We start from the raw sequence: 25,211 nt of genomic DNA on the forward strand, positions 1-25,211 counted from the left end.
TCTCCAGCCTGTCAAGGTCCCGCTGGATGGCAGCACGACCCTCTGGTGTATCAGCCACTCCTCCCACTGATGTGTCAACAGCAATTCATTCATTCATTTAAAAAGGCACCAAAAAGTTTGATACAGTATTGATTTAAAAAAAAATCACAACAAAAACAAACCCCAAACAGGACTATTTTATCATTGCAAAAATTAACAAACCTTTTTTTAATAAACATTGCTGTTAAATACAGCATCAAATTTGTTGAAATACTAACACTTCTAAGCATGGGGGAACTGAACCACCTAATTTCGGTTTTTCCAGTAATTTACAGTCACAAAAATGTATCACATGCAAGAAGCATGGAAAATCTGCAGATAAACAGAATTTCAGAACACATATTATTTAGACGTTAGTAAGGCAATGAATTTTTTGTAGGGGAGATGTTCAAAATTCATTTGCATTAGCAGGTTTCAGTTTTCTTTTGGAAAATTCCCCTGCATTTCCTCTCCTACAGACTCCTGAGGTGGGCCCCGACCTGCTGCACAGCAACACCCTTTTGCCTCAGAGGCACAGGGAGGCCCCTAACTGCAGGCTAACAAGCAACACCCGTCCCCCACCCCTGCTGACCCTCGCGGGCACATAAGGGGTCTGCCAGGGGAGGCACGGCCACCAGCAAGCCGGAGCAGCCCCCAACCCCACGGTCCCTCCGGCGCTGCCCGCAGCCACGGCCTCGACGGCGCCGAAGCCCGGCGCCCCCGCGCGCCCGGCCCACGCGACGCCCTGCGCGGGCCGGAGCTGCGCAGGCGCAATCGCCCGTCCGTCCCCCGGCCGGGTGCTCTCTCCTCAGCGCTGATTGGGCGGGAAGGGCGCGCGCCGGCTGCCTTGCGTCTCTGCGACTGTTGGTGTGTGGTTGCCACGGCAATCGGTGCGGCTCCGCCCGGCGGCCGCGGCCGGGAGGTGAGGGGAGAGCGGGGCTGCGGCAGGGACGGACGTGGGGAGCGGGTCCTGTCCCCTGCCTGTCCCTCTCCGCTTATGGGCAGGGACATCAAAGCAGCCTTCCCGTGGGGTGTGCTGGGTGGCGGGTGGCCCTTGTCGTCGTCAGGCCTTCTGCTGCCGGGGGGCGGGGGGGAGGGGCCGGCAGTGTGAAGCCCAAGGGCTCTGGGCGCTGGGGGACCGGAGGGGACCCGCCTCGTGCAAAGCCCCGCGCTGGCAGCCTGGCTTTGCCTTTACTGTTACTGCTTGTTTTGGAAGGTGGTCTAGGAAAGGGCTCTGAAAGGTATTTTTATTCGAAAAGCAAGAAGGAAACACACTTCTCAGTTGATTTTTTTTTTTTAATCAGCTTTCCTTCTTCCCCCACCTTTAAAAAAAGGCAAAAATAAATCCCACATGGGTAAGGGGGAACTACTGAGCTCAGCTTTGCGTAGTAAGTAAGGAAGTTTCTTCTGTCTTCACAGTTCCAATCTTTGCTTTTCCTCGGTTTCTCATAAATGTAATGCTGGCAAGGAGGATTCACTGTCATGTGGCTGCATGAGCTTTAGTATTGGGATGCTTTTTGCTGTCTCCTCGGTTTTGATATACTGATGTGGGGGCATTGTGTATTGGCTAAAATACATCATGTACATGGTATTATGTACTGGCAAAAAAAGCAGCCTTTTTATTATGAGTTGTTAAGTTATATTTGTTAGGGTATTTTTATCCCCAGAACATTTATACATCCAGTTTGAAAAAAGGTGTATTGCCTTCTTCCCTCCCCCCCTCTTTTCAGTTTATAAGCTTACTTGGAACAATGGCCAGAGTTTTAAAAAAAAGTTGGTATTGTTCTGAGAGTCTCTACAGTATGCCTCAGCAAAAAACTCAAGTTTTTCACTGTGCATAAGAAAAGCACATGCAGTTGTGTGCATGACAAAAGTACTATGCAGATGTGTGGAGAGTACTGTAGCTTTATACCCCTTCTCACAGCCTGTAAAACCTGCTATAGAGTGATGTCTTGTCTAAGTAATAATTAATGAGATGCCATTAATTAGTTCTTTATGTGCAAAAATTACTTCTGCTGTGAACCATTGTGCTCGTATTTCTTACAAAAAAGATTAAGACTAGAAATTAAATTCACTTAAGCACAGTGAAACAAATCAAATATAACAATCAGTTTTAAATGTTATTTAATACACTAAAAGTTTGAAAAATGACAGCAAAAAAGGTGTAGGTTTTTATAAGCAGCAAAAATTACACATGTCACTAAGTAAAAAGGGGATTAGTGGGGAAACAGCAGATTTGAAGCATACGTGTAAGCATTGTTGCAGATCCGGGGTATAAGTAGTATAACATTTTCCCTTTTTGTTTTTAAGGCATTTTATAAAACTACTTACAAGACCGCTATCAAAAGAAGCAGTAGAGCAGTTTAGCCTATTACAGAATTATGGTTCGACTAACAATGGACCTAATTGCTAAAAGCATCAGTCACAAGAATCACAGTGAAGAGGACTTTGGACAGTATGTGCGAAAAATAACTCATCTGAATTTATCAGATAAAAATATAAATGCGATTGTAAGATTTTTTTTTCTTTATTCCTTTTATCCTGTCTACTCAAGTGTTTAGTAGTCACTGTTACGATGAGTTGTTTATAATTGCGGAGACAAGCAAAGCCAAGTTTCTATTTTATAACAGCTGTAGCTACATATAGATAGCATTTATATTGACTTGCAATTAAGCCTTAATAATACATCTGTTTGGGAACATGTTTCAGCATTCACCGCTGTTGTTGTGTGGAACACTGCTGGTACATAAAAGTGTTTAAATGGATTTTAAATGTGTGGCATTTGAAATGTGAAAATTTCAGCTGTTAACTTTTAATGTAAAACATCAGAGTGGGTGACTAACTCCAACAGCCTGCAGGGTGTTATTATTATTGACCAAACACTTTTTTTCCTTATGTGGCAAAAATCTTGTTGAAGTATTTTACTTACCTGAAACTGTGGAAATATATATAATCTGTGTATTATCAGTATACTATTTTGCCATTAATTAATTAAAATAGAAAGTCCATATAAGCAATTACACAAGAGAGATGAACCGAGGTGTTAAAGTGAAGTATTTCACAGAACTATTATAGAAATCTGCAGCTTTAAAACCAAATCAAACCAAACAAACAAACACATGAAAAATTTGCTATTTTGATTATTCCGTATGGTTGCTACATTGTAAAAGAGGTTTCAGGAAGTCACCAGAATGGAAATGGTAACTCCACTTTCTTACCTCTTGATCTACTTAAGAAAGAGAATATTTCAAGTTAATCATTTAAACCTGACATTTCTTCTATAGAATACAGCCAGGCTGTTGCCATTGAATCAGTAGGTGCAGGGCTTTGACAGCAGTGCTGTAGCTCTATTGAAATCTAGCTATAGTGTTCTTGGACACTTGAGGTCTGAGGTTAAAAAACAAAGTTCATATTTTCAGCAACAGTTTGAGGTTTTTATTTAAAGTTTTGTATTTATTGATAGTTACCTTTATAATATGCAAATAAAAGATGCAAGGTGGATCAGATTTTATTATTTTTAAAGGAAGTAGTAATGATACTACATACTGTTAAGTGCAACACATTTTATTCTCGTTAATACCATATTTTTTCTAGTCTTGGGAATTTTACAAAGAGTTGTTAACTCACAGCACAATCTTTTCAATCTATCTGTGATTTATTCCTTAGATTTCAGAGGAAGTCTGAGAAAGGAAAAGGGAGTTCAGGAACAGGATATAAGCCCAGTGAGGTTAACAAATTTGGACTGGTGTAGTGGCTTTTTCAAATTAGTCAGGTTAAAATCTACTTCTTTTTTTTTTTTTTTTAAATTGCTCCCTGGGGCTTATTCATGTAAAAAATAATCCATGACCTTTTCATTTTCAAAGACTAAACGTGCAAACTTAACCCAGTCCTCCTTCCTTTGAGTTTAATAATAGGAAATTTATACAGGTTTCAGTAAGTCCTGAGTTAATTCATATCCCCTCAAGATACTGAGCACACTTTGAAACTGCTGAACCCTGAACAACTGAATTGTTGTGTATGGTGGATTTCTGCTTCAAAAGTGTGATTTCAGTCAAGATTAAATAGCTTGTTCTATGTGAACAGATGCATGCAAGCAAACGGGGCTTATTCAGCCCACTCCTAGGAATGTGCACAGCCATAGCAAGTTACTAATCTGATCAGTCCATTTCATTAGGAACTGGTTCATCAGGTGCCATAGAGAAGTTTTACAGAAACCCTCATAAGAACGTGTGACCTTTTAGTTATTTAAGAGGAATACATCCGAAGAAACTTGACATTTGAGTGGAATCCTGGACTCGGAAACGTATCAAAATACATTAAGTGCAAGTTTTTGTATAAATCAGTATTCCTTTGCCAAGAAAGGAATTGGTTTGCATGACACCACTGAGGTTTGATGGAGCCAACTACACTTAACAACTGTGCTTTTCTGAAGTCCATCTGATGAAGGCAGGGAAGAGAAGAAGAGAATGAAGTCTCATAGGATGTGATGTACCTGCTGATGATGGCTGTAGTCCTCGGCTTCTGTATGGCAGAATAGTAATGACAGATTTCAGTCATAAATGTGATGATTCCAGGCACTAACTCAGCTTTCTTAGGAAGAATAGTTGTCAAAAGTGTTTGTTAAAGGTGAAAGCGTATAAATCATGCAGCAGAACTTAAATACAAAAAAAAAATCAGCCGCTTCCAGAAGCAGGCAGTGAGTGAACTCTGTGTAGCATTAATTTGTTATTGTTTATTTCAGGGTGACCTCTCTTTGTGTAAAAATCTTAGAGTTCTATATTTATATGATAACCACATCAGACAAATCCAGAACTTGGACTTTGCTTCAAATATAACACACCTTTACCTTCAGAACAATTGTATTTCATGTATAGAAAATCTCTCATCACTGAAAAACCTTGAAAAACTGTAAGTTGAAAAGAATACATTTATTTTACTAGTAGAAGAATAATTATACACTAAGAAATTTAAAAATTATATAGCCCATTAAGGTCCTTTCAGCTCTTAAATTTTGCTTTTCAAATAAAAGTAATTGCTCATAATTTTTTTGATGAAGTATTCTATAAGTAACAACATATCATCTTAACATACTTATTTACAATTAAATTATTTTCTTTTTTCAGCCATTTAATAGTAATAATTAATAATAGCAGTAATATATAAAAATGCTAAAAAAACCTTGGATCTGTTAGCTGTATGTTCTACTCATGTGCTAGGTTATTTGCTTTTTCTATTATAGTTTCCAAGTATTATTCAATAATACTTAAAAAAAAAAAGTAATATATTGAGGCCTTGTGTTTGGTTTTATTTTCAAAGGATATTTAAATCTATTTTGTGTTCTGTTCTGCAGGTATTTGGGGGGCAACTGCATCACTGTAGTAGAGGGTTTGGATAAAATAGAAGAAATAAGGGAGTTACATGTTGAAAGTCAACATCTCCCTCTTGGTGAAAAGCTTCTGTTTGATCCCAGATCTCTTAGGTCCCTGGCAGTAAGTACATTTTGAGAATTTCAATGGACTGTTAATCAGTAGATCAGTATTTGTAAGAGAAGTGATCAGGATTTGAACACTGTGTGTTTTCCTTTTCTGCCAATTCTCACAAATTCTACCAAGGGACTCCCATCCCAGTTCTCGTATAAGCAAGGAGTCCAGCACATTCTACTTCTTCGTTTATTTTTGTATGAAGGATGGAAATAAGAACAAAAAGAGAGATTAAGTCAGGAAGTGTGTGGATACCTTATACCAACAGAATGTGAATAAACTGGAAAAAAAAGGGGTAGGAATTTATCACTGTTAGTTATCTTAGTCTACTTAGTAGTGAATTAGTTTGTTGGTATTTCTCTTATTTGATTGTAATGTTAGTTTATTTACTGCCTTTTGAGTTTCTCTAGATAATGCAATGGCAAAAAAAAAGGGGCAAACAGCTTTATTTCTGGATATTAAGAGACAATCAAAAGCATTCAGGTTTAGTTCTGCAGTTTTTCTGTGTTGTGGTATGTTAAGATTTCAGGAAAGTCAGCTTTTGAAGTTTTCTTTCAACATGTTAATTGCTTCCTAAACATCAAATGTATTATTGAAGTGATTAAAAAAAAAATAGGTTTAGTTACTAATAGATATAGTTCTATACTAAAAAAAAATATGTTGTTGTATCTCCCAAAGCGTAGTCAGGGCTTGATAAGCTTTTTTTGTGAAGATGAACAACTTGCTGAAAAGTGAGTTCTTCTGTTTGTGTGTATATCATAAATATTTGACCTAGCTCTAACTCCTGGTCTGAGATTAAGTAATTGAAGACATGCATTGCCACTTTCATTGAATAGATAGAAGCCATTCCTGTGAGAGCACTTTTACTTTGTTCCTTCTATATTGGAGAAATTACAGTAGTTGAGGGACGTTATATAACTATAATATTTGCAGGATGATAACCCACATACTTCAGTGTTTTTCAGCATCCTGGCCTAGAGTCACTAGCATTTTGTTCTTTTTGGCTTTTATTTAAGGTCTTTTGGTGTGGGTTTTCTTTTGTTTAGTTTTGTAAGAAATACTTTGCATTCTTGACCATGTAACATCTTTGTGGAAAGTACATGTAAAAGCATTTTATTTTTATCCATTGAGTGCTAAGTGTTTGGTACATCCTTAAGACAACACTTCTTACTTCATTATCTTCTATCTGTTTCTGGGCTTTTAATGCTGTCAGAGATGGAAGAGCCAAAAAAATGGGACCATATAGCTCTCTGTGTAGCACAAGGGAATGTTTTGATGATGACAATATCATGAATCTTTTGACAGTTTATGCACTGTGTGTATCGGGATGAAACTGGTAATTTCTGTCTGCAATGTAGATCTTGGTCAGATTTTAGAAGGGGGTTGCCCTTCGTATACACACTGCTGAAATAGACATTTTCTAACCGTCTAACGGGATTCACATAAATCCCGTATGTGGTATAATTCTAAACTCTCTAGATAAGGTGTCCTTTTTAATCTTCTAGAGATAAAAGCTTCTTCTTCCTTTTATGTGAAACTACATTAAGTATTTCCTGAGATAAAAAATAAATGTGTTTCAGTTATTTATCTAGAATGTAAAGATCTAACTTGTCTGTTATAAAAGACATTATATGTCTCACAAAACGTGCATTATTTGACTCACTAGTGTTCCAAAAAAGGGGTAAGGAATAGTATACCGAGAGGTTTGTAGGATCAAGCCTTAAAGAAAAACAGCATAGTCCAAGTCCAGCTGTTAAATGAGACAGTGTGGTATCAGATATGGATTTCAGCTCTATGCAGTTCAGATGTAACCTTGGAAAAGGCAGTCATTTTCTGTGTCTATTTCATACTTCAAATGTAGTTAGTGGCACTCACAGAACTCTGTAAAGCATGTAAACATGTTTAGAGAAAACCAAAAATAATGTATTTACTAAGAATTCCTGAAATAATTGAGAAATAATCTTACTTTGCTTTGACAAAAATAAACAGTATTTTAGGACAAGCTGGAAAACCAACATAAAACAATGTGTAAGTTATGTGGTAGTTGTATTTGCATGTTTCTGCTTCATATGCTTGTTCTTCCTTTAAGAGAGTTTTCTGTAAGAATTTACAACTTAACTCATTCATGGCATAAAAAAAATAATTTTCTTTTTCTTCTTTTCTTCCTCCAGAAGTCTTTGTCTGTGTTGAATATCAGCAATAATAACATTGATGAATTAGAAGAACTGGCAGTTTTGGAAAATCTTTCTTATCTTAGAGCAGTTGACAATCAAATTCAACATATGAAGGTACAAAAATAAATATTTGTTCTCTCTAGTATGGGTGATAAGAAATTAGTCAAATTCATCTAAACAGATGAGTAAAAATAAACTTTAATTCTACAGTTACTGAACCTCTAGCTTTCCAATCATGCTGTCTTTTCTCATCCAAAAATTTTGTTGAGATTAAAAATGGAGAACCATTCATCTAGGATGTCCAAGTGTCCTTTAATCCTACATAAAGGGGCAATTGTGCATGTATCTATTAACTGAGTAGTAAATGTACGGAAATTATAACTATAGTATAATATGTCCAAAATGTAGAGTTGGCGTGTATGTTTTGGCCATCTGAGTGACAACCAGTGGCTTAATTTGCAAAGATGACATGGCCATTGTTTGTTCATTAACTTGAAACATTTTACCATATTACAGTTTTTAATTCTCTATTTTAATGTAAATAAAAACTGCTGCTTAGTTATCAGATCATCTAGCTGATTTTGCAGCTGTTCTAATATCAAAATAACTTTTTGCCTATTGTTACTGAAGTAGCGTAGAAAGTATTTGTCATGAAAGTATACACCAAATTTCTTTCATAAATTTCTGCTAAGGAAAGACATGACTTCATAAGCAAGAGCTCTATCTTCCACAGCAGCAGCTAAAACAAATGAAATTAAAGTGGTTTTGCTCTTTCTTCTGCAGTAGTGAATGTGGTTCAAATAGAATGTTCTAGGCTTACAATTTCCAGCTTATCTTCTCAAAAAGGAACAGGAGTATTGGCCTTGTCACTTCTCATTATTTTTATAAGTTATGTCAAAAAGTAAAAGACATCATAAAGAGCAGTTAAAAAAATAATTTGTCATGCTAGTAACTGAATATCTGATTTATGTTGAACAGCATGCTGACACTGTCATTGTATGGTGGAGGCATGGAACAAACTTCATGAATGACTGATAAACACTGTTTTAGTATAAGCCATAGGCATTAGTGTTCTGCTTTTTTTGAAATATATATTTTTATTAATAAATACTAAAATGAATCGGTTTAAATCATAACCCAAATCATCAAGACAAAGCCTTGGTTAAAATAAACTCTTTCATTACTAGTTTGCATATACATTCTATTTCTTTAGACAAGTTAACTTTCATTGCTCAGTAATTATTAAAATAACTATTATTCTTAATTCTTAGAACATTTAATATCTTTTACATTAAATTTGGCAGTTCTGTTCACCAATGAGGAGATGCCAGTATTTTGTGTGCATAATCTGTCAATTATCTAGGTCAATGTACTTTATTTGGACTCTTAATTTTTTATAATTTAATCTTAAAAAATGTTGAATGATGCATTTCTTTTTTGCTAGAGGATTATTAATGTATGCTGTTTCAAGCTGTGTTTTGGACTGGCAGTTGTGATTGAATTCCTATCCAAATACAATTCATGTAGCTTTTTGCTGGGTAATTAAAACCATATTGAATGTATTAGTTACATCAAAATAACAGTAAGCTTTTTTAAAATAGGTAGTATTTCCAAAGCTCCCCTTTGAAAAGGATTCATTTTCTCAATAAAACATATTAAAGGGATTTTTTTTGTCTTTTTTCTTCCTTATAAATACACGACTTCAGTTGTGATAACCTTTAAAACAAGATTGTCTTAGCCAAAGAACCTATTATTTTAAGAATGAGGATGCCAGGTCAGAAACAGTGTTTTCAGTGTCTCAAAGGAAAAAGCAGTATCTTCTGAAACAGATTAAGGAAAGGACAAGAAGACTGCATTATTCAGTAACTGTGTATATATTATTTAGTCATTATTAAATTTCATTATTTAATAATCAGAAATACCAAAGTTAATATTTACCCAAATCAATTGGACATTTGGATTTCCATGTTATATGGTCAATTTCTGAAAAATTAGGTGGTTAGCATTTGAGTTAGCTGCTGCCGTCAGTAAACTTGGATCAAGCTCTGCAAAATTTTGTGAGTGACAGTCCCGTGTGTTTTCTAAACTCCCAAATTTTGAAAATATGGAGCAGATAGGGTATTTCTATTCATATCTTTGCAGACCTGCACAATGAATGACCATACCGATTGTATGTCTAACGTACAGTGCAATGCAGCTGAATATCCAACTTCCCAGCTACAATTACTGTGTTTTAGAGGTTACATTTTAGTAGGCTCTGCTTATCAGTAATATAAATTCATATCTAAATTTTAAAAAACTGTTGAAAAAGCAGTAGGCCATGCAAAATATTAAAAGGAAAAAAAGTCAGGTTTAGGTGTATTTAAGGGGATTTGATTTACAGTGAACATCTAGCAGAACAATCTTAAACATCCACTGTTTAAAAAAAAAAAAAAAAAAGCTGTGGGAAGTTTTGAGTATGTTTCAATTTCTTTGCAACCCTGAACTTCATGATTCATGGCTTATGTTATTCTACAATATGATACCTGAAAGGATTTTAGGGGGTATACAATTCTACTACATGTACTTAATTGCGTCTGCTGGCTGAAACTGTACATGCAGCAAAGGCTCTTTCATTCCCACATAAGCTGCCTCCATTCTCCTCCCTCTTGCTGCTCTGCTTTCAAAACTCTGCTGTATACCTCTTCTTCATGCCAAAAGCTCTGTCCCCTGTTTTCCCATTCCTGCTACGCAATCGCTGCCATCAAGAACATCCCCAGGAATGTCTGGCATTGATCAGAGACCATAGTGTGCTGCTTGACAGAGAAGTGTCAGAGAGCTCTGTACCCCAGCTCTGCTTCACCCAGTGGGAAGAGAAGCTGTAGGGGAGCCATCCATGTCTGAGCAGGGCTGGTCAACAGCAGTGACCTGTGTAGCAAAGGTAGATGGCAGCAGGAATAATATGGAACCTTTGAAAATGAGGGAAACCTGAAAGGCATAAGAAATGCATAAAATACAGTCTTCTCATGTAGACTTTTCACACTTTTGTATAATTTATAGCTAAACGTTTGTCTCAGTTTTTTCACATTATTATGAAAGTGCTTACTCCCTCGCTTTTCAACAATGCCATGTTGATTTCAGCATAGTTGAAAATTAGGGCTAGCAAATTCAAGCACATAAGGTTCTGGCTAGTTCAGGGCACTGTCAGCATAATTAACAGACATCAAGGCATATGACCTTGTTTCACATGACTGAAGTTTATATAATGTAGTCTGAACAGTAGACAGAACAAAATTATTTTTCTCAATTCATACAAAATAACTTACTATGACTAGCTACTACATGTAAAAAGCATGTCAGGTCAGTTATCAATAATAGAATTGATTTTTAACAGAATTGGCTTTTCTTTGTTTTCTATTGCTTGCTATTCCATTTATCTTATCGAGCTTCTGATTTACTTTAGTCAGGTTCACAAGGACTTCTAGGCTGCAGTGTATTTGGGTTGGAATACTAAGGCAATTCTTTACAAAGACTATTCCTATTTAAAAAACCCCACAGATATTGCTGTTTACAAAAAGCCAACATATTATTCGTTTATTAATTACTTCAGGTTTTGGGAAGATTATGACTTGTGTGAGTATTTGGATGGATAGAGACAATACAGCTAGAAATACCTATAAAAATCTGTATTTCTTAAGTCTTTAATTTATTCAACCTCTGCCCAGTATTGATTATGACAAGAGGATATCACAAAAGATGAATTCATTCGCTTCAGAATTGAGTCAGGAACAAGAGAAAAATTATAGATTTTCTCAAATAGATTATGACAGGTAATCAAAATGGTGACAAATTGCTGTCTGTAGATGTAGTTAGGGCAGTTGGACTGGACGTTTCCGATAAAAACTGGAGCATACTGGTCAAATACCAATTCTTAAATGGCCATCGTTAATTGGTAAGAATGTTACTGCCAGCACTACAGCTGCTTACTAAGGCACTTGCCCTTCCCCCTCTCCCTCCTCCAATGGAATATAATTTGCTCGTCAGTATTTTGTAGCAGACCTCAAAGTGATAGCATGACATGATCATTTATCAAACGGAGACTGCCCAGAAGAGTGTCTGGTCCCTTTAGTACAGCTTATTGAAAGGCTCGAAGTGAAAGCACTTTATTAGAGACAGGAAGGCAATGAACAACTAGAGCGTATCGAAAGGGTAATCATATTTCAGCACAGGATTAGTGTGCTCTTAGATAAACATACACTGGAGTAAGCATGTTCTGGGTCATTTATCAAGTAAGTAACAGCTAACAAAAATCTACAGGACTCTGTATACATTTATCAAAGTTAAACTGTATACGTTTTATTTCAGTAATAGACAATTTTGTATTGCAAAAGTATTACTAGAAAAAAATCTTCCTAGTGAAATCTAGAACACATTACAGATTTCAATGACAATGCCTGAATGCTCAGGTAAGAATAAATAAATACACTTGCTAAATGCTATTTCTTTTTTAATAAGCCTGGCCTAAAATATTTTCCCCCTAAATTGTTGTGTTTGTGATTAAGTGTTAGCATCTAAATAGTGGGGGTTATCATACTGCTATTCTGATACATGCTGATAAAGCTTTGCTGTGTAATATTATGAGATGTATCAACATTTCTTAACGTGAACTGGTCCTCAGAGTTTCTTGCATTGTTTTATCAGTCTTCCTCCTCACAGAACCAGACTTCTGCTCTCTACTTTTCTAAAAAAAATGTTATCATCACTGGATAGCAATAGGTGATAGATGATATCACCGTCATCATTGATAGACAAAAGATTATATAGTTTGGAGGTGTGAGGCTGTGCTGCCAATTCCTCTTCCATGTGCTTTTTGTAAACATGTATTATATAACCCATAGAATATTCCCAGGAGGATTTTCTACCAAGGGAGTAGAGCCTGTAAAACCAGAATTCCCCCTGCTTGCGCTACCCAGGTGATTTTTTAAATTCAAAGGAGCTATGAGGTATCTACACCACAAGATTCACAAGATACTTCATTATTGGCATCAAGCTACAAAATTCTACAGACTTTGTAGTTCAGAATGTGTCACATCATGATTAGTAGATTTTTTCCAAATTATTACAACTGTAGAACATAAATTCTCTCTTCTCTTGTATTCATACAGATTGTTTTGAATCCCCCCTCAAGCTTTTCACACAAATAAGGAAGCCTGTCAAGAATGACAATTAAGTGAAATTTTGAAAAGAAAGTATTTCAGAAAGTAGAGTATCTGAGTAGAAAGGACCAATCTGTTAAGCTTTGCATCCTTTTAATTTGAATTTATTGTATTTTAAAGACAGAAGAAGTTTTATCTAGGTCATACTGCCCTTGGGTAACCAGACAGAAACCCAGATGGAGAAAGGTATATTTCAAAAATTTCGTTATTCGGGCCAATACTATAACTGACCACCCACAGTTATTTAGGGGGAGATCACTGTTTCTCCTTTAAAATACAGCTTTACATACATAAAAAGCCAGAGGCAGTCTACTGTGTTTTCCATGATTTTTAGCTTTATTTAGTCAGCTCTCTGTGAAGTATTTATTCTTCCACAAATTTTTAAAAATCTAACCAGACACTGATACTGTAAGGGCTCTGTGAGACCATGGGGATGCACTAACAGACATTACATATCAGACAAATTTTTTGGCTGGTAATTCCTCGGCTTTAGGTGCTTATGAGTGGGATTGTAGTGGTAATTTTCCATAGCTGGCATTACTGTATCCTTAAAAATGCATTTTCCAACAGCATCACCATTTCTTCTGTGCAATTATGATACATTCAGGGAATGCTACATATCACTCTATTTGAAAAAGCACATTCTTAATGTGTGTATTGATACATTAATATTCTCACTGAAGTTATTTCTGTGTGCAGGAGTTGGGCCTGGCTGAACGAATCACATTACTATTGATTTTTACTCTGGAGGGGGGGAAATAATCACAAATGTTCTATTCTTGTATCAATTGCAGGATTTGGAGGTTGTATTAAACAAATGGACAAAGCTACGCAGAATGGATCTTGCAGGAAACCCCATCTGCCACAAACCAAAATACAGGGACAGGATTGTAGTACAGTCACGAACTTTAGGTAAAAAATAAAACTAACAGCCAGCCCCAAAACCCATCCATAACCCTCACTGTTTAGAAAAATAACTGATAGATTAATCGTTCCTGAATTGTATGATGTATGTAAACATAACTACTGCCATAGATATTTATGTTAAATTTATTTACAGGTAATGTAGCTAAAACCCCTTATGCAATTAACCCAACAAACAGTGTTGCTTAGCATTTGCTATTAATAGTAGCAATCATTCATGTTACAATAGACAATTTGTGAGATTGCTGTAAGACTGTGACATTTTTGTGTTCATATTCCAGATGTTGTGACACTGATTTTCAAAGATAAATTTAGTCTACTAACCTATCAGCCTGTAGTAGTTGCATAGGCATTTTAGTTGTACAGTTATAGTTGTACAGGTCGTACCTTACTGTGTTTCAATTTGTTATATAACATTTTTCCTTAAAAGCAGTTTACACTTATGTAATGAACATACTTGTTAATCTTAACCTTATTGTGATGCAGTTTTGAGATAATTTTAGCATACGAGGAAGCAACTTAGTCTTCTATATGTAAGTATTTATACTGTAGAAACAAGTAAAAAATATGCACAATTTTTACTTTTTGGGATAAAGGTGGCAATTACCTTAAAACTTGTAATTACAGAATTTGTTTTTCTTTTTTCTGAGAGTACAAAATATTGGTCAGTATGAAAAAGGAAAACCCTGTCTGCACAATGAAAATAACAGTGCCTTAGGACAGTTCTAACACAACCTAAATTTGTGGCCAAATTAGGTATTTCGTTTGGTCTGACTCAAAAATGAAGATGCAACCAAGGAAACAGAGCATAAGTTTTACGTCACCTATGCAACTAAAGTTAACCTTAAAGAGCCAAATCTGTCTGTCTGCCTTCATGATCAGTAGGATTCCTTGATTGCCAAGACGTGCAGTTTCTCTCTCTTAAGCTGTATAGTTTGGGGGGTGGGGTGGGGGGGGTGTACCAAAAGACTAAAAAGAGCAAAAAAGATTTGAAGAAAGCAAATGTAGAACCAGTATGCATTACATACAGCTTTGTACAGCCTTTTAGTTAACTTCAGGTATCACAGAAAGTATTCTCTTTGACAGAATCCCTTGACGGGAAGGAAATTAAAGAAATGGAAAGACAGTTCCTAATGAATTGGAAAGCCTCCAAAGCTGCCAGGAAAAAAAACAAAGAAAGAATGACAAATGAACACACAGCAGATCTACATTTTTGTAAGCAAACTAATTACTTCATGCTTATTTGCAACATTATGGGAACAAGAAAATGGCAGCCAACAGTAAATACACTAAGAATGAGACTTGTACTGGTGGTGAGACCAAAACACAGGAGTAGAAAATGAACTTTTTCAATATAAAATTTAATCTTAGCACTCGCTCATGTGGTGGTTTTTCCTCCCATCCCAATCTCCCAGAGTTACGGAAAGAAGTAGCTAGTACATTTTGAACGTTTGTAAGTACTCATGATTACTTTCCACATTTAAAAAGAAAAAAAATTGTTGAGCATTCTAGAATAAATATGCATGAAATACATCAGACTTGTAAAATCTATTTGTTGATACTTATTTGATGTGTAAGTTGCCAGTCCTCGTAAAGGCCTTCACAAGATACATGTCTAGCAGAAGTAAAAAACTTTAAACTTGGAAAGGAAAAAACAAAGCCTTGGAGGAAAAAAAGCCTGAAACCTAGAAAAAAGGCAACATGTTGTTGAAGCAAGAAAAAAAGTTAGCTTTGAAACTCAAACAAAACCTGAAATAAACTTGGAATTTTTTAAAAAATGGTGGCCTGGGGATGGTTGTTACTATAGAGTAGGTGGCAGATTAAAACATAGATGACTTAACAGTACGTCTTGCCATCTTGCAGGATTTGGAAACAGATGTTGGACTTTGAATTACTCAGAATGGTTTGAATGACCACATTTATAAAATAAAATTGGTGGCAGTTACATTGTTGTTTTCAGAAGATAAATTGTGATATGTAAATTGGGGAAGAAACTATGTTCTTTATAGCCATACTATCTCAAATTGTTAATTCATGAAATCTCATGGTTATTTTTGAAGGCATGAAGTGAAAAGCACTCAATGTGTCAGCCTCAGCCCCAACAAAGCTGCAGTCTGCTCAGTGTTTGGAAGCCATATGCAAATTGCAATGGTTCTGAAAGTAATATTCTGTCTTCTGAATAACTACGGATATAAGGAGGTGCTATGCAATTGAATTTACTCCCTTCCAAATAACTCTACCTGAATGGGAATACCTGCTTTAATATTCACTTTCATCAGTGTTTGCAGCACTTCCCGTAATTTCATACAAAGTTTTCCATTCTCAAGTATCAAACTTGAGGCATTTTACCCTAAGGGTTATTACAGTGTTTTCTATAACAAGGTATATTGGAACCTGTGATCAATCATACTGAATATCAAAATAGATACGGTTTGACTTGGGATATTGAATTAATCCTTTTTTCTTTGTTTTCTGCAGCTGACTTTGAAACATCTTACCCTATTCTTCCCTTTCACTACAGTGACTTTGTGAAAGAAAAACCACATTTTTTAGTTTTGTCTGAGATGCACAAAGTTAAAAGAAAACCTCTGCCAAGAATCCTGGGGAAAAAAAGGTTAGATGAAAACTCAGGTATGTTCCTCAGACATCTTCCTCTTGAGTTCTCTTGGTTATTGCTTGTACATACAGCTCTTACTGATTCAGTTAGAAAACGAGTATATGAAGGTAGAATTTAATCTGAGATCAGTTTCAGGCTTTTTTTTAGCCATGTTCTATTTATTGTTTTTATTTCTTTGCAAGACAGGATAATAGATTTCAGTTTCTGGTTATAAATCAGTAGACTAGCTAATAGCAAGAACTTTCCTCCAGCGTTAGTATTTTCTGTCATATGCATTTGATTGTAATCTTCCTCAAAGGTAAAATAATAGTGAAGTTATTTCTTGGCAGTACAGTTACTGTCAACAACATTGGTGAAGGCTGATCCCATGCATGCAGCAATACGCAGGATAAGCAATCGCTTTTCATCATTATAGCTTACTTCCAACAGACATGTTTCAGCATATTATATACTTGATTATCATTTTCTTGTAGCATCAGCTCAAGGTCATCAAGATGATCAAGAAAGAAAATCACATAAGCAGCTTTGTGAACCGTAATGCAACTGTTTGGGGAAATAAAATCTGCCCATAGGGATCTGCAGTTTGGGACTTACAGTTTTTCCAGCTTTACCTGTAGTAATGGTTTAGTTCAGTATTTGGGACCTAGTATCACTGCTTCCACATTTTTAATGCTACTTTTAATCTCACTGTTTTATTATTTATCAGCTGTACTGGCCAATAAAAAAATCATCATTTATGCAATGCTGTAGATAAAATAAATAAATAGATTCAACTGCTACAGGTATTCTTTTGTAACTGAATTACTAAATGCAGTGTTTTATTTTACATTCATCTCGGAATTTATTAGTATGTTTGAAAATTTAACTGAGCAACATTTAATACTATTCATTCTTGACAGCTTCCCACTTTCCACTCCATCAGCTCTGTTCCTTGTGATTATTTGTTCTGATTAAAAATAGCTGCCTTTCCCTTTGAAAGGGAAGAAGTATTACAAATCCCAAAGCTGCTGTCTTCCAAAGTGTCATTTTTGTTCTTCATATGACAATGTATATATTCTGGTATAAAAAGAAAATTAACTCATCATATATGTACCCATTCTTGATTTTTTTTCCCTGCATATAACAGTGGAGAAGTTTAAAAACAAGAACTGCAGGAACAATGCACTAGTTACCACAAAATAGTACTACTGCGTGATTATTTTCCACGTGAATGGTCAAGGCTTGTGAAATTTAGAGGTGTACAGGCTAATACTCATGCCATACAAATACTTTTTTTTTTTCTTTTAATTCCACTGTAAAATTAGTTTGTCCACATGCTCAGTGTTCTGTCAGCTTGCAGTTCATCTTTATTAGCATTCTGTCTTTTGGGCCAGGCTGAATAAAACTATGGTTTTCATTTGCTATTCCCTTTAGTCCTAATAAAGGATGGAACATGCATGTACAGCACCTCCCAGAAAGATGTTTTCTTCATTTTAAGAACTTCTACTATCTCTGTGGAGATAAAGCATTCTGATTCTACTCTACTATGTTAAAAAGCTGTCCAGTTGTTGAGCTGCTTTGCTTGACAAAAGTTTTCCTAGTATTACAAAGCTGGAGTACAATCCTGGCCCTGTTGAAATCCCTTTTGACCCTAGAAAGGCAAAGATTGCATCTTCCGTACTTGATTGGAAGAAAATGTCTATATTTTTTATTAATTTACATTTGCAAATTAAACAATTTGGGTTTGTTTCTTTTTTTTTTTTTTACTATTAGTCTAGAAGATTTTTCTCTGATTTATATAAAGGCTAGAATAAACTACAATCAGATGACATGCATTTAATATTTTTGAAAAACTTGTAAGTGGGACTTTTATCTTGGATGCTGAAGGTTGCTGTACGTTACAATTTCATGTGTAATCACTGCTCTTGAGACTTACTCTAATCTTGTTACTAGTGGAATTCCATGGAAACCAGAGAGTCTTGGGAATTAGTTAAAGGTTTGTGAATTCTTTAAAAAGGTTTTTTTTGGGGAAAAAAAACCCCCTCAAAATACAAAAATATTCATTTTCAGAGTATATGCTGATATGAAATAATGACAAATCACAGTATTCCCTTGCCAGATCCAGTAATTAGGGATATGCATTAATGTGCCTATATGTAAAGCGAGGAAATTTTGTCAAACTGAACAAATACCTGTATTGTTTAATTGAAATTCAGTATAGGACTAAAGAAATTAGTGAATTTTAATCCTACCTTCTGTGTTAGCCAAATAAATTATTCCAACAGATGTTTCCTCTTTCCCTATACATGCTAGGTGATGTTTGACCTTGGCAACTTAAAAACAGGCATTAAATACCTTTTTAACCTACATCTAAGATCCACTGAGGATTACATACAGCTTGAACAATGAAAAATGCCAGTTATTACTAGATTACTAAAATATGTCATTAATCTTTCTGTTTTGATGATATAAAAACAATAGCAATTTTATATTGGATTATAAGTTAGTTTTGAACATTTTGAGTTATGGATATTGGCAGGAAGTAATTTAAAGAAAACAAATCACTTAACTATTTTAAAGATACTTAATACCTTCCAATGGGATACACTATTATTAATTTTCCCTGAGTAGAGAAGTTGTTGAAATTTTGATGTTGTAAACTTAACCTGTAACCAGCAGTTTTCTGCCTACAATCCCTTACTCACGGAATTAAATATTTGAATAAGTATTCATAGCAATATCATAGCAATTCAGAATTTGGTGGGAAAGTCACCTTTTGTCTCTCCGGTGTATGTTATGTGATTAGCGATATGGTAATATCTTTAAATGAAACAGTCAGCATATAGTAAGTACACTGGATTGCGCCAGCTAATCATAAGCCACTCTCCTCGCCACCGTGCATATCCTGCAGAGTAGTTCAAATGTAAGGAACTTGCAGCAAGCCATGTTAGTTCTTCTTAGCTCTTCAGCAGATGCTCTTACCAACAGCCTTGGCTTCAGGAAAAAGAGAAATACAGACACAAGGTACAAACTAGTGCAGTTTTAGCTGAGCACCCTAGAGCTAGTTTTAGCCACTGAAGAGCCTGTAAGCACTCCAACTGTATTCAGAGTTAGGTGCATTAAATATTCGGAGATAACCAGCTGGAGCACTTTGGCAGAGCTGAGAGCATGTTTTGAACAGCCCTGGAGTGCCTCTTCAGCAGCTATAGCCCCTCTCACTGCCTTTCTTCGGTGATGGTGTTGAAGGAAAAATGTAAACATCTCCTCAGCGAGGTCCAAGAAGTATCAATCAGCAACTGATGAAGGCTGTGGAAGAGAAATGTAAGGAATTTATTTGTCATTGAATTATTCAGCCATGATACAGGATATGAAAGGAGTCATTGCTAGATAAAGTGTAAGGATAAAGAGATGAGGTGAAGTTCTGAAATTAAATAGTGTTGCTGAAGCAGAGTCATTTGAATGGAGGTCAGGTATTAGCAGTTTCTGATTACTGTGGCCCATGTAAGGTTTCAGCAGGCAATTCAGCTAATGTAGTGGTTGGTTCCTTTTTTTCTGGGGGGTATGCACTACTTGCAAAGGTGAGTGTAAGTACTTTTGTAGGACCGTAATTAACATTACAGTGTTGTGTACATGCATGGTATTTTCTGTATCCATGTTTACAGCCTTGCTGAATGTGGTGCTGAATGATTCTACCCATGATAATTCATAATCTGTTTAGAAGGAAAAATATAACTCTGTTATTACAAACATACACAATGATATACAAATGGCATTATCTTCTGTCTAAACTTACATTTCAATAGTGGTCATTTAAAAAAAAAAAAAAAAAAAAGGAAGTAGTTTTATATAGGCAAAACCTGTAGTACTTAACACTTAAATTCAGCATCCTAAAGACAGTGATAAACAGCATCCCTTTTTGGCCATGCCCATGCCTCTTCACTCTAGTTCTCTGTGATGCTGGCTGTGTCCAGAACCGGGAAAGGATCTAAAAAATACAATAACAGACCCCATGCACTGATAGAGCTGCTGTGCTCTTGGAAAGAATACATCCTTTTTAATACCGCTGAGAGCGTGCATCTCCTGATGAGCAGACTGCCAGCTAGACCACATGTACTCCTACATGTCTGGATGACCAGATATCCTATAGACCCATTCTTGTCAGGAAGTATATGCCTGCTGATTGACAAGCTGGCAGGAGCATGTTTGCTTGCATTGGTCTGCTGCCTCTTCCAGGAGATACGTGCTATTTCCTAGACCGTTAGAAGACCAAATGGCATGTGCAACTTGTCAGCCAGTAGTGGGTAAAAAAATTACGGGGGCACATCTGGGTCTGCAGGCTGTAACAGACTTTCAAGAACATTGAAACCCAGACTGTTTGAAACCTTCTAAGTAAAACACATGAATATTTAGAATCATTTAGTTTGGAAAGATCATGGAGTACAGCCATAGGTCAGTAACATTTTAAACTGAATGTGTACATAGAGCAAGCTATTCTGTGACTTAGTTGCATCTTGTAAATGGTTTCATCAAAATTGTATCAGGAATGAAGCACTACTTTAGGATGGTGAAGTAAACAAAAAGCAAACTCAAATCTTTGCATATCTATTTTTCAGGTGTTAAATGTTCACTATAATTGTTATTACATAAATGAACCAGACATCCAGTATGCAGTATTTACTTTTTCCTATCCTTAAATCTTTATTGCATGTAATTTTATTGTAACTAATTTACAAAATTATAAAAATCACTTTTATATACACAAAGCATCAATCAAATTAACAAAGTAAAGAAATAATACTGTGTTTTCAGGTTTTTAACAGATACCTGCATGGGAGATTTAAAGAAGTAATTTGAGGTTAAAATAAGACAGCTACTTGAATTGGGATATATAAATAAATCCTGTAATAACTTCAGTATAACCCTGGAAGCTATTCATCTGAAGTCAGTTCCAATAAACTAATTTACTGCAATGATACTAACACTGTTTTGATATTTGCCTTCCTGTATCCTGTCATACATTGTGTAGGAATACTCCTATATCTGAAAAATTGAAAGCAGATGCTTTAATAAACTTCAGGTGAAAATGCAATCATTGTGCCCTTGTCTAGAAAGATGAGATGCTACATTTTGGAGGACCGCATTCCAACCACTAATTCCTTGGTAACAGCTATACCTCCTCAAATTCACTTCCAGCACCCTGAGATGCATCCCATCCAGCTGCAGACTTGGATATGTCAGATTTGCTTTCGTGGTTCCTAAATAGATCACCATTTGGTAGCATTTCTCCCCACCAAAAACTGTTCCTAGGACCTAGGAGGTGTGAGACCAGGCCTTGCCCCAGTAAAGATTCTGATGCTTTTGAAGCAATCCGCAGTACTGTGGTAGCATGCTGGTGTGTTAGAAGTACCAAAAGGGAAAAAAAATAAAGCATCAGAGCTTGACCACCTCCCCTTGGTACTGCTTTGACCATAATCGGAATATATGTATAGATACATAAGCTTTATAATCATGGTGTACACACACAGTGTTAGAGTTACTGATCTAAAGTTCAAATGTGAACTTTAGATCAGTAACCGATGAAAAATTCCTGTATTTCACAAATATCACATTAAAAACAGTGCAAGGTGTAAGTTAATTTAATGCTGTATTATTTCTTTATATATGCAGGTATAAAGCAGTGCATAGAACTGTCTGTGATATAGCTATAAAAGCCACACAATCCAAAAGTTCAGAGATGGGGGCAGAAAGGGGAAAAAGCGGCCAAAAAATTAAGTCAGTGTTCAAGATATGCCCATTGATTTTTCAGAATGAAAATTCAGCACATGATCTGTTAATACGGGTAATTCAGAGTGTAACTGTTAAAATAAGGGGAGCTGAAAGGCTTTTCCTTGCTTTTCTTACGGTTGTTTTTTTTGTCTCTGTGTATTGTGCAAAGTAGCTATTCTGACTTACAGAGCTCTGAGGGGAATCGATTAATATGTGAACCTGCTTATTTACAGTCACTAAATGATAAATGTTATATACTGTGAGTGTAAACAATAGATTTTACTTTGCTAGGAAAAAAAACCCAGTTGTTTTAAGTCATGTGGCCTTGAAGGAGTTCACTGCTAAAAAAAGATGTATTTGAACCTTAACCCCTTCCATCAAATGACACTGTAACCAGAGACTACAGAAATGACTGGCTACATCCTTCTGTTCTCTTAATTCTGAGCAGAATTAATTGCTGAATCAAAACCAAGATAAATCAGAGCCAGCTGTGAAATGATCCATGTAATAGACTAATACTTTAATTCAGAAAGGGGTTTGGAGCAATAAGATCTTCCTTTCTTGGAGAGTTAATGTATTAGACTGTCACAGTAATCACTAATTACATGTCCAGTAAAGTTAGGTGTAATCAGTTACACATAGTTTGTAGAAAAACGTTTTGGAATAAAAGACTGAGTCTTACCCGATTTCATTTGTATAAGAAATTGCTTGGATTATTCCTAAGATGTTGTTTCTTATGGAACTTGAAAATTACCAGTATTTGATAAAAATTTATGTGGAAAAAATTGTTAACTATCACCATTTTTGTGTGTGGAAAAAGTCTATTTTGTAATAAAGGAAGGTCCAAAGGAATTGTCCCTGAAATAAAACCTTTCCTAATGGAGTTTCTCTGTATCAGTGTCAGCTCAGCGTCTTACGCTTGAGACCCTCTCTGAAATGAGAAAGGAATTTTTCCTGAATAAGGAAATCGGGATCTGTCTTTTTGCATTCAATGTTTTGTGTATTTTGTTACCATTTATATTTTATTGCCCTTTGATAAAGATAATCAAATAAATTTTAACTCCTGCATGCATTCTCCCCTTGAATAACAGGATCTTTATCTTCATTCTCAAGAAACAGAATTCCAAAACGAAGGTAGTAAATAAGTGGTACTAAACCCTGAGGTGCCAGTTGCTTCTGTTAAAACGAATGAGTCCTTTGCCTTCAAAATAAGAAAATACAAACCAGTAAATAAAGCCCTGATGTGTAGCTGTCATTATTAGTCCATTACTGCGATTAGTATTAACTGAGCACGGTACTTCTTGGTTTAGCTGCCATCACCAACATGTGCAGGCCAAGGAAGGCAGAGAAGCACACATTAAAAAAAGTCGCTGCTTTAGCAATTCCAAGAGGAGGATGTCAATACTTCTGGAGAGCATGCTGGGTTACTGACGCAGTGCAGTGCGTTGGGAAGTCACCTCCTGATCTGTATAGCGTGGCATTACTGTGCCACCTCACACTGCCCTCTGCTTTACACATACTCATTTAAAAACAATTAACAGATTTTTACTACTTCTCGATGTGGTTTATGCTGTGTAAGCCAGCTACAGCATGACTTCTTTTTTATAGTTTGAGTATTTCTAGCTGAAAGATTTTAGTTTCTTGTACATTAAATAAAATATTTAAGGCCTGAATGAATTATTCCCTGTACAATGCGGGCTGTGGGGTTTCACACAGAGAATCCTGCAGCCAAGCAACTCAGTCTAGCTAAAGCAAACCTCCGTCAAAGTCTTCCACTGGTGAAACAGCAGAGTGAGTCTCGTTCTCTCTGGATCTAACCTCCCTCTCACTTGTTATGTTCCGTAATAGTCTGGCTACATCCCAACTGCATACACGTATATCCAGTCCCATTCTTTGGCCTGCTGTAAACCCCTGCATTTTAAGTCTGCGATTCCCCTTGAGTGCCATCAGTCACGCTGTCATTTGATGCATAAATATTCACACTTCTCCAGCTCCAGCAAAGCCAGCTCTTCCCCTGCTCGGCTCCCGCTTGGCTCGCTCGCACTGGCTGCGACATCCCGCTTCTCACATGGCTGCTAGCAAAGGGAAAACTGTCAACCAGTTCTCTTGGGGTTCTCATCCTTCACCCTGGTTTTCCTTTCTCTTTTCTTGAAGTGAGAACAACTGAGCTAATGGAGACCCTTCCAAACTGGAAACCTTTCTTGTGATCTGCAATGGAATAGTTTAGAAGTATTCCCTTAAGTATGTGTGGGTATGAAATGGAATTATGGTGGGATGTCAGTAACTCGTAAGTCTTTAAGGAAAAAACAAAAACCTTAATATTATGCTCTAACACTCATGTGTACACACACACACTAGAACTGAGCCCTTCTGATACGTGTTTTAGGTATATTTTTAAAGTAATTATTACTGAGAAAAACGCATGCTTCTTGGTGGTAGCTGGGAGAATGGAACACTGAACTCACTTAAGCTTCATTTTTGCAACTTGCCTCTGAAAATTTTGTGGGTTTTTTTAAAAAACATTTATTTTAAAATATTTGTATGTATGAATGGATGGAAAAATCTGGAGAGAGGACAATTTTGAATGGGGGTAAGAGACAGCATTTGAACTTTCTGATTGTTTTATGGTTGTTAGTGAAAATGTTCGCAAAAATCGTAATTCGAAATGGAGCTTTGATTCATACCACATTTTTGAAAGCTAAACTGCTTTGATCAGCAGATTTGGAAGGAGAGATGAAATTTAAAATATCCTTTTTTCTTTTTCAATGTTAAAATCTTGCTTATTTCATACTGGAGAGGTGCTGCTGTCTTCTGGTATTCCAGTATTAAGAAGCAGCTCTGCCTTTAGTAATTCAGAAAATACAGTAAGAAGCATTTTGCTACACTGTAATAGAACATATTTAACATAACTGCAGAATATGCTGTGGTCCTACAACACACTGACAACATGACATTTGAAGCAAGGGGAAAAAAGGATTAAGTTGGAAACTTTCAAAATACTTGTTTGGATTTGGAATGCACTCCCATTATGAAATATTGAAGTTTCCCCACAAAGCAG

At 36.1% G+C, this 25,211-nt stretch overlaps 1 protein-coding gene across 2 annotated transcripts; it reads left to right on the forward strand.

The window, feature by feature from the left end:
* The first annotated feature begins 836 nt into the window (after positions 1-836).
* Positions 837-23,474, forward strand: PPP1R42 (protein phosphatase 1 regulatory subunit 42). 2 transcript variants are annotated; one of them, XM_055706389.1, is made up of 9 exons: positions 837-940; positions 2,329-2,528; positions 4,760-4,926; positions 5,369-5,507; positions 7,670-7,786; positions 13,662-13,779; positions 14,878-15,006; positions 16,270-16,422; positions 16,882-23,474. In XM_055706389.1, the coding sequence occupies exons 2-9, from the start codon at positions 2,400-2,402 to the stop codon at positions 16,944-16,946; spliced, it is 1,017 nt and encodes a 338-aa protein (XP_055562364.1). In that variant the 5' UTR covers positions 837-940; positions 2,329-2,399; the 3' UTR covers positions 16,947-23,474. The 2 variants fall into 2 exon arrangements, with proteins under 2 accessions (XP_055562364.1, XP_055562363.1); XM_055706388.1 differs by lacking the exon at positions 16,882-23,474 and having other exon boundaries at positions 16,270-16,647.
* The last annotated feature ends 1,737 nt before the right edge of the window (positions 23,475-25,211 follow it).

This window comes from Falco cherrug, chromosome 3 (assembly GCF_023634085.1).
Source record: "Falco cherrug isolate bFalChe1 chromosome 3, bFalChe1.pri, whole genome shotgun sequence".
Taxonomy (NCBI): Eukaryota; Metazoa; Chordata; class Aves; order Falconiformes; family Falconidae; genus Falco; species Falco cherrug.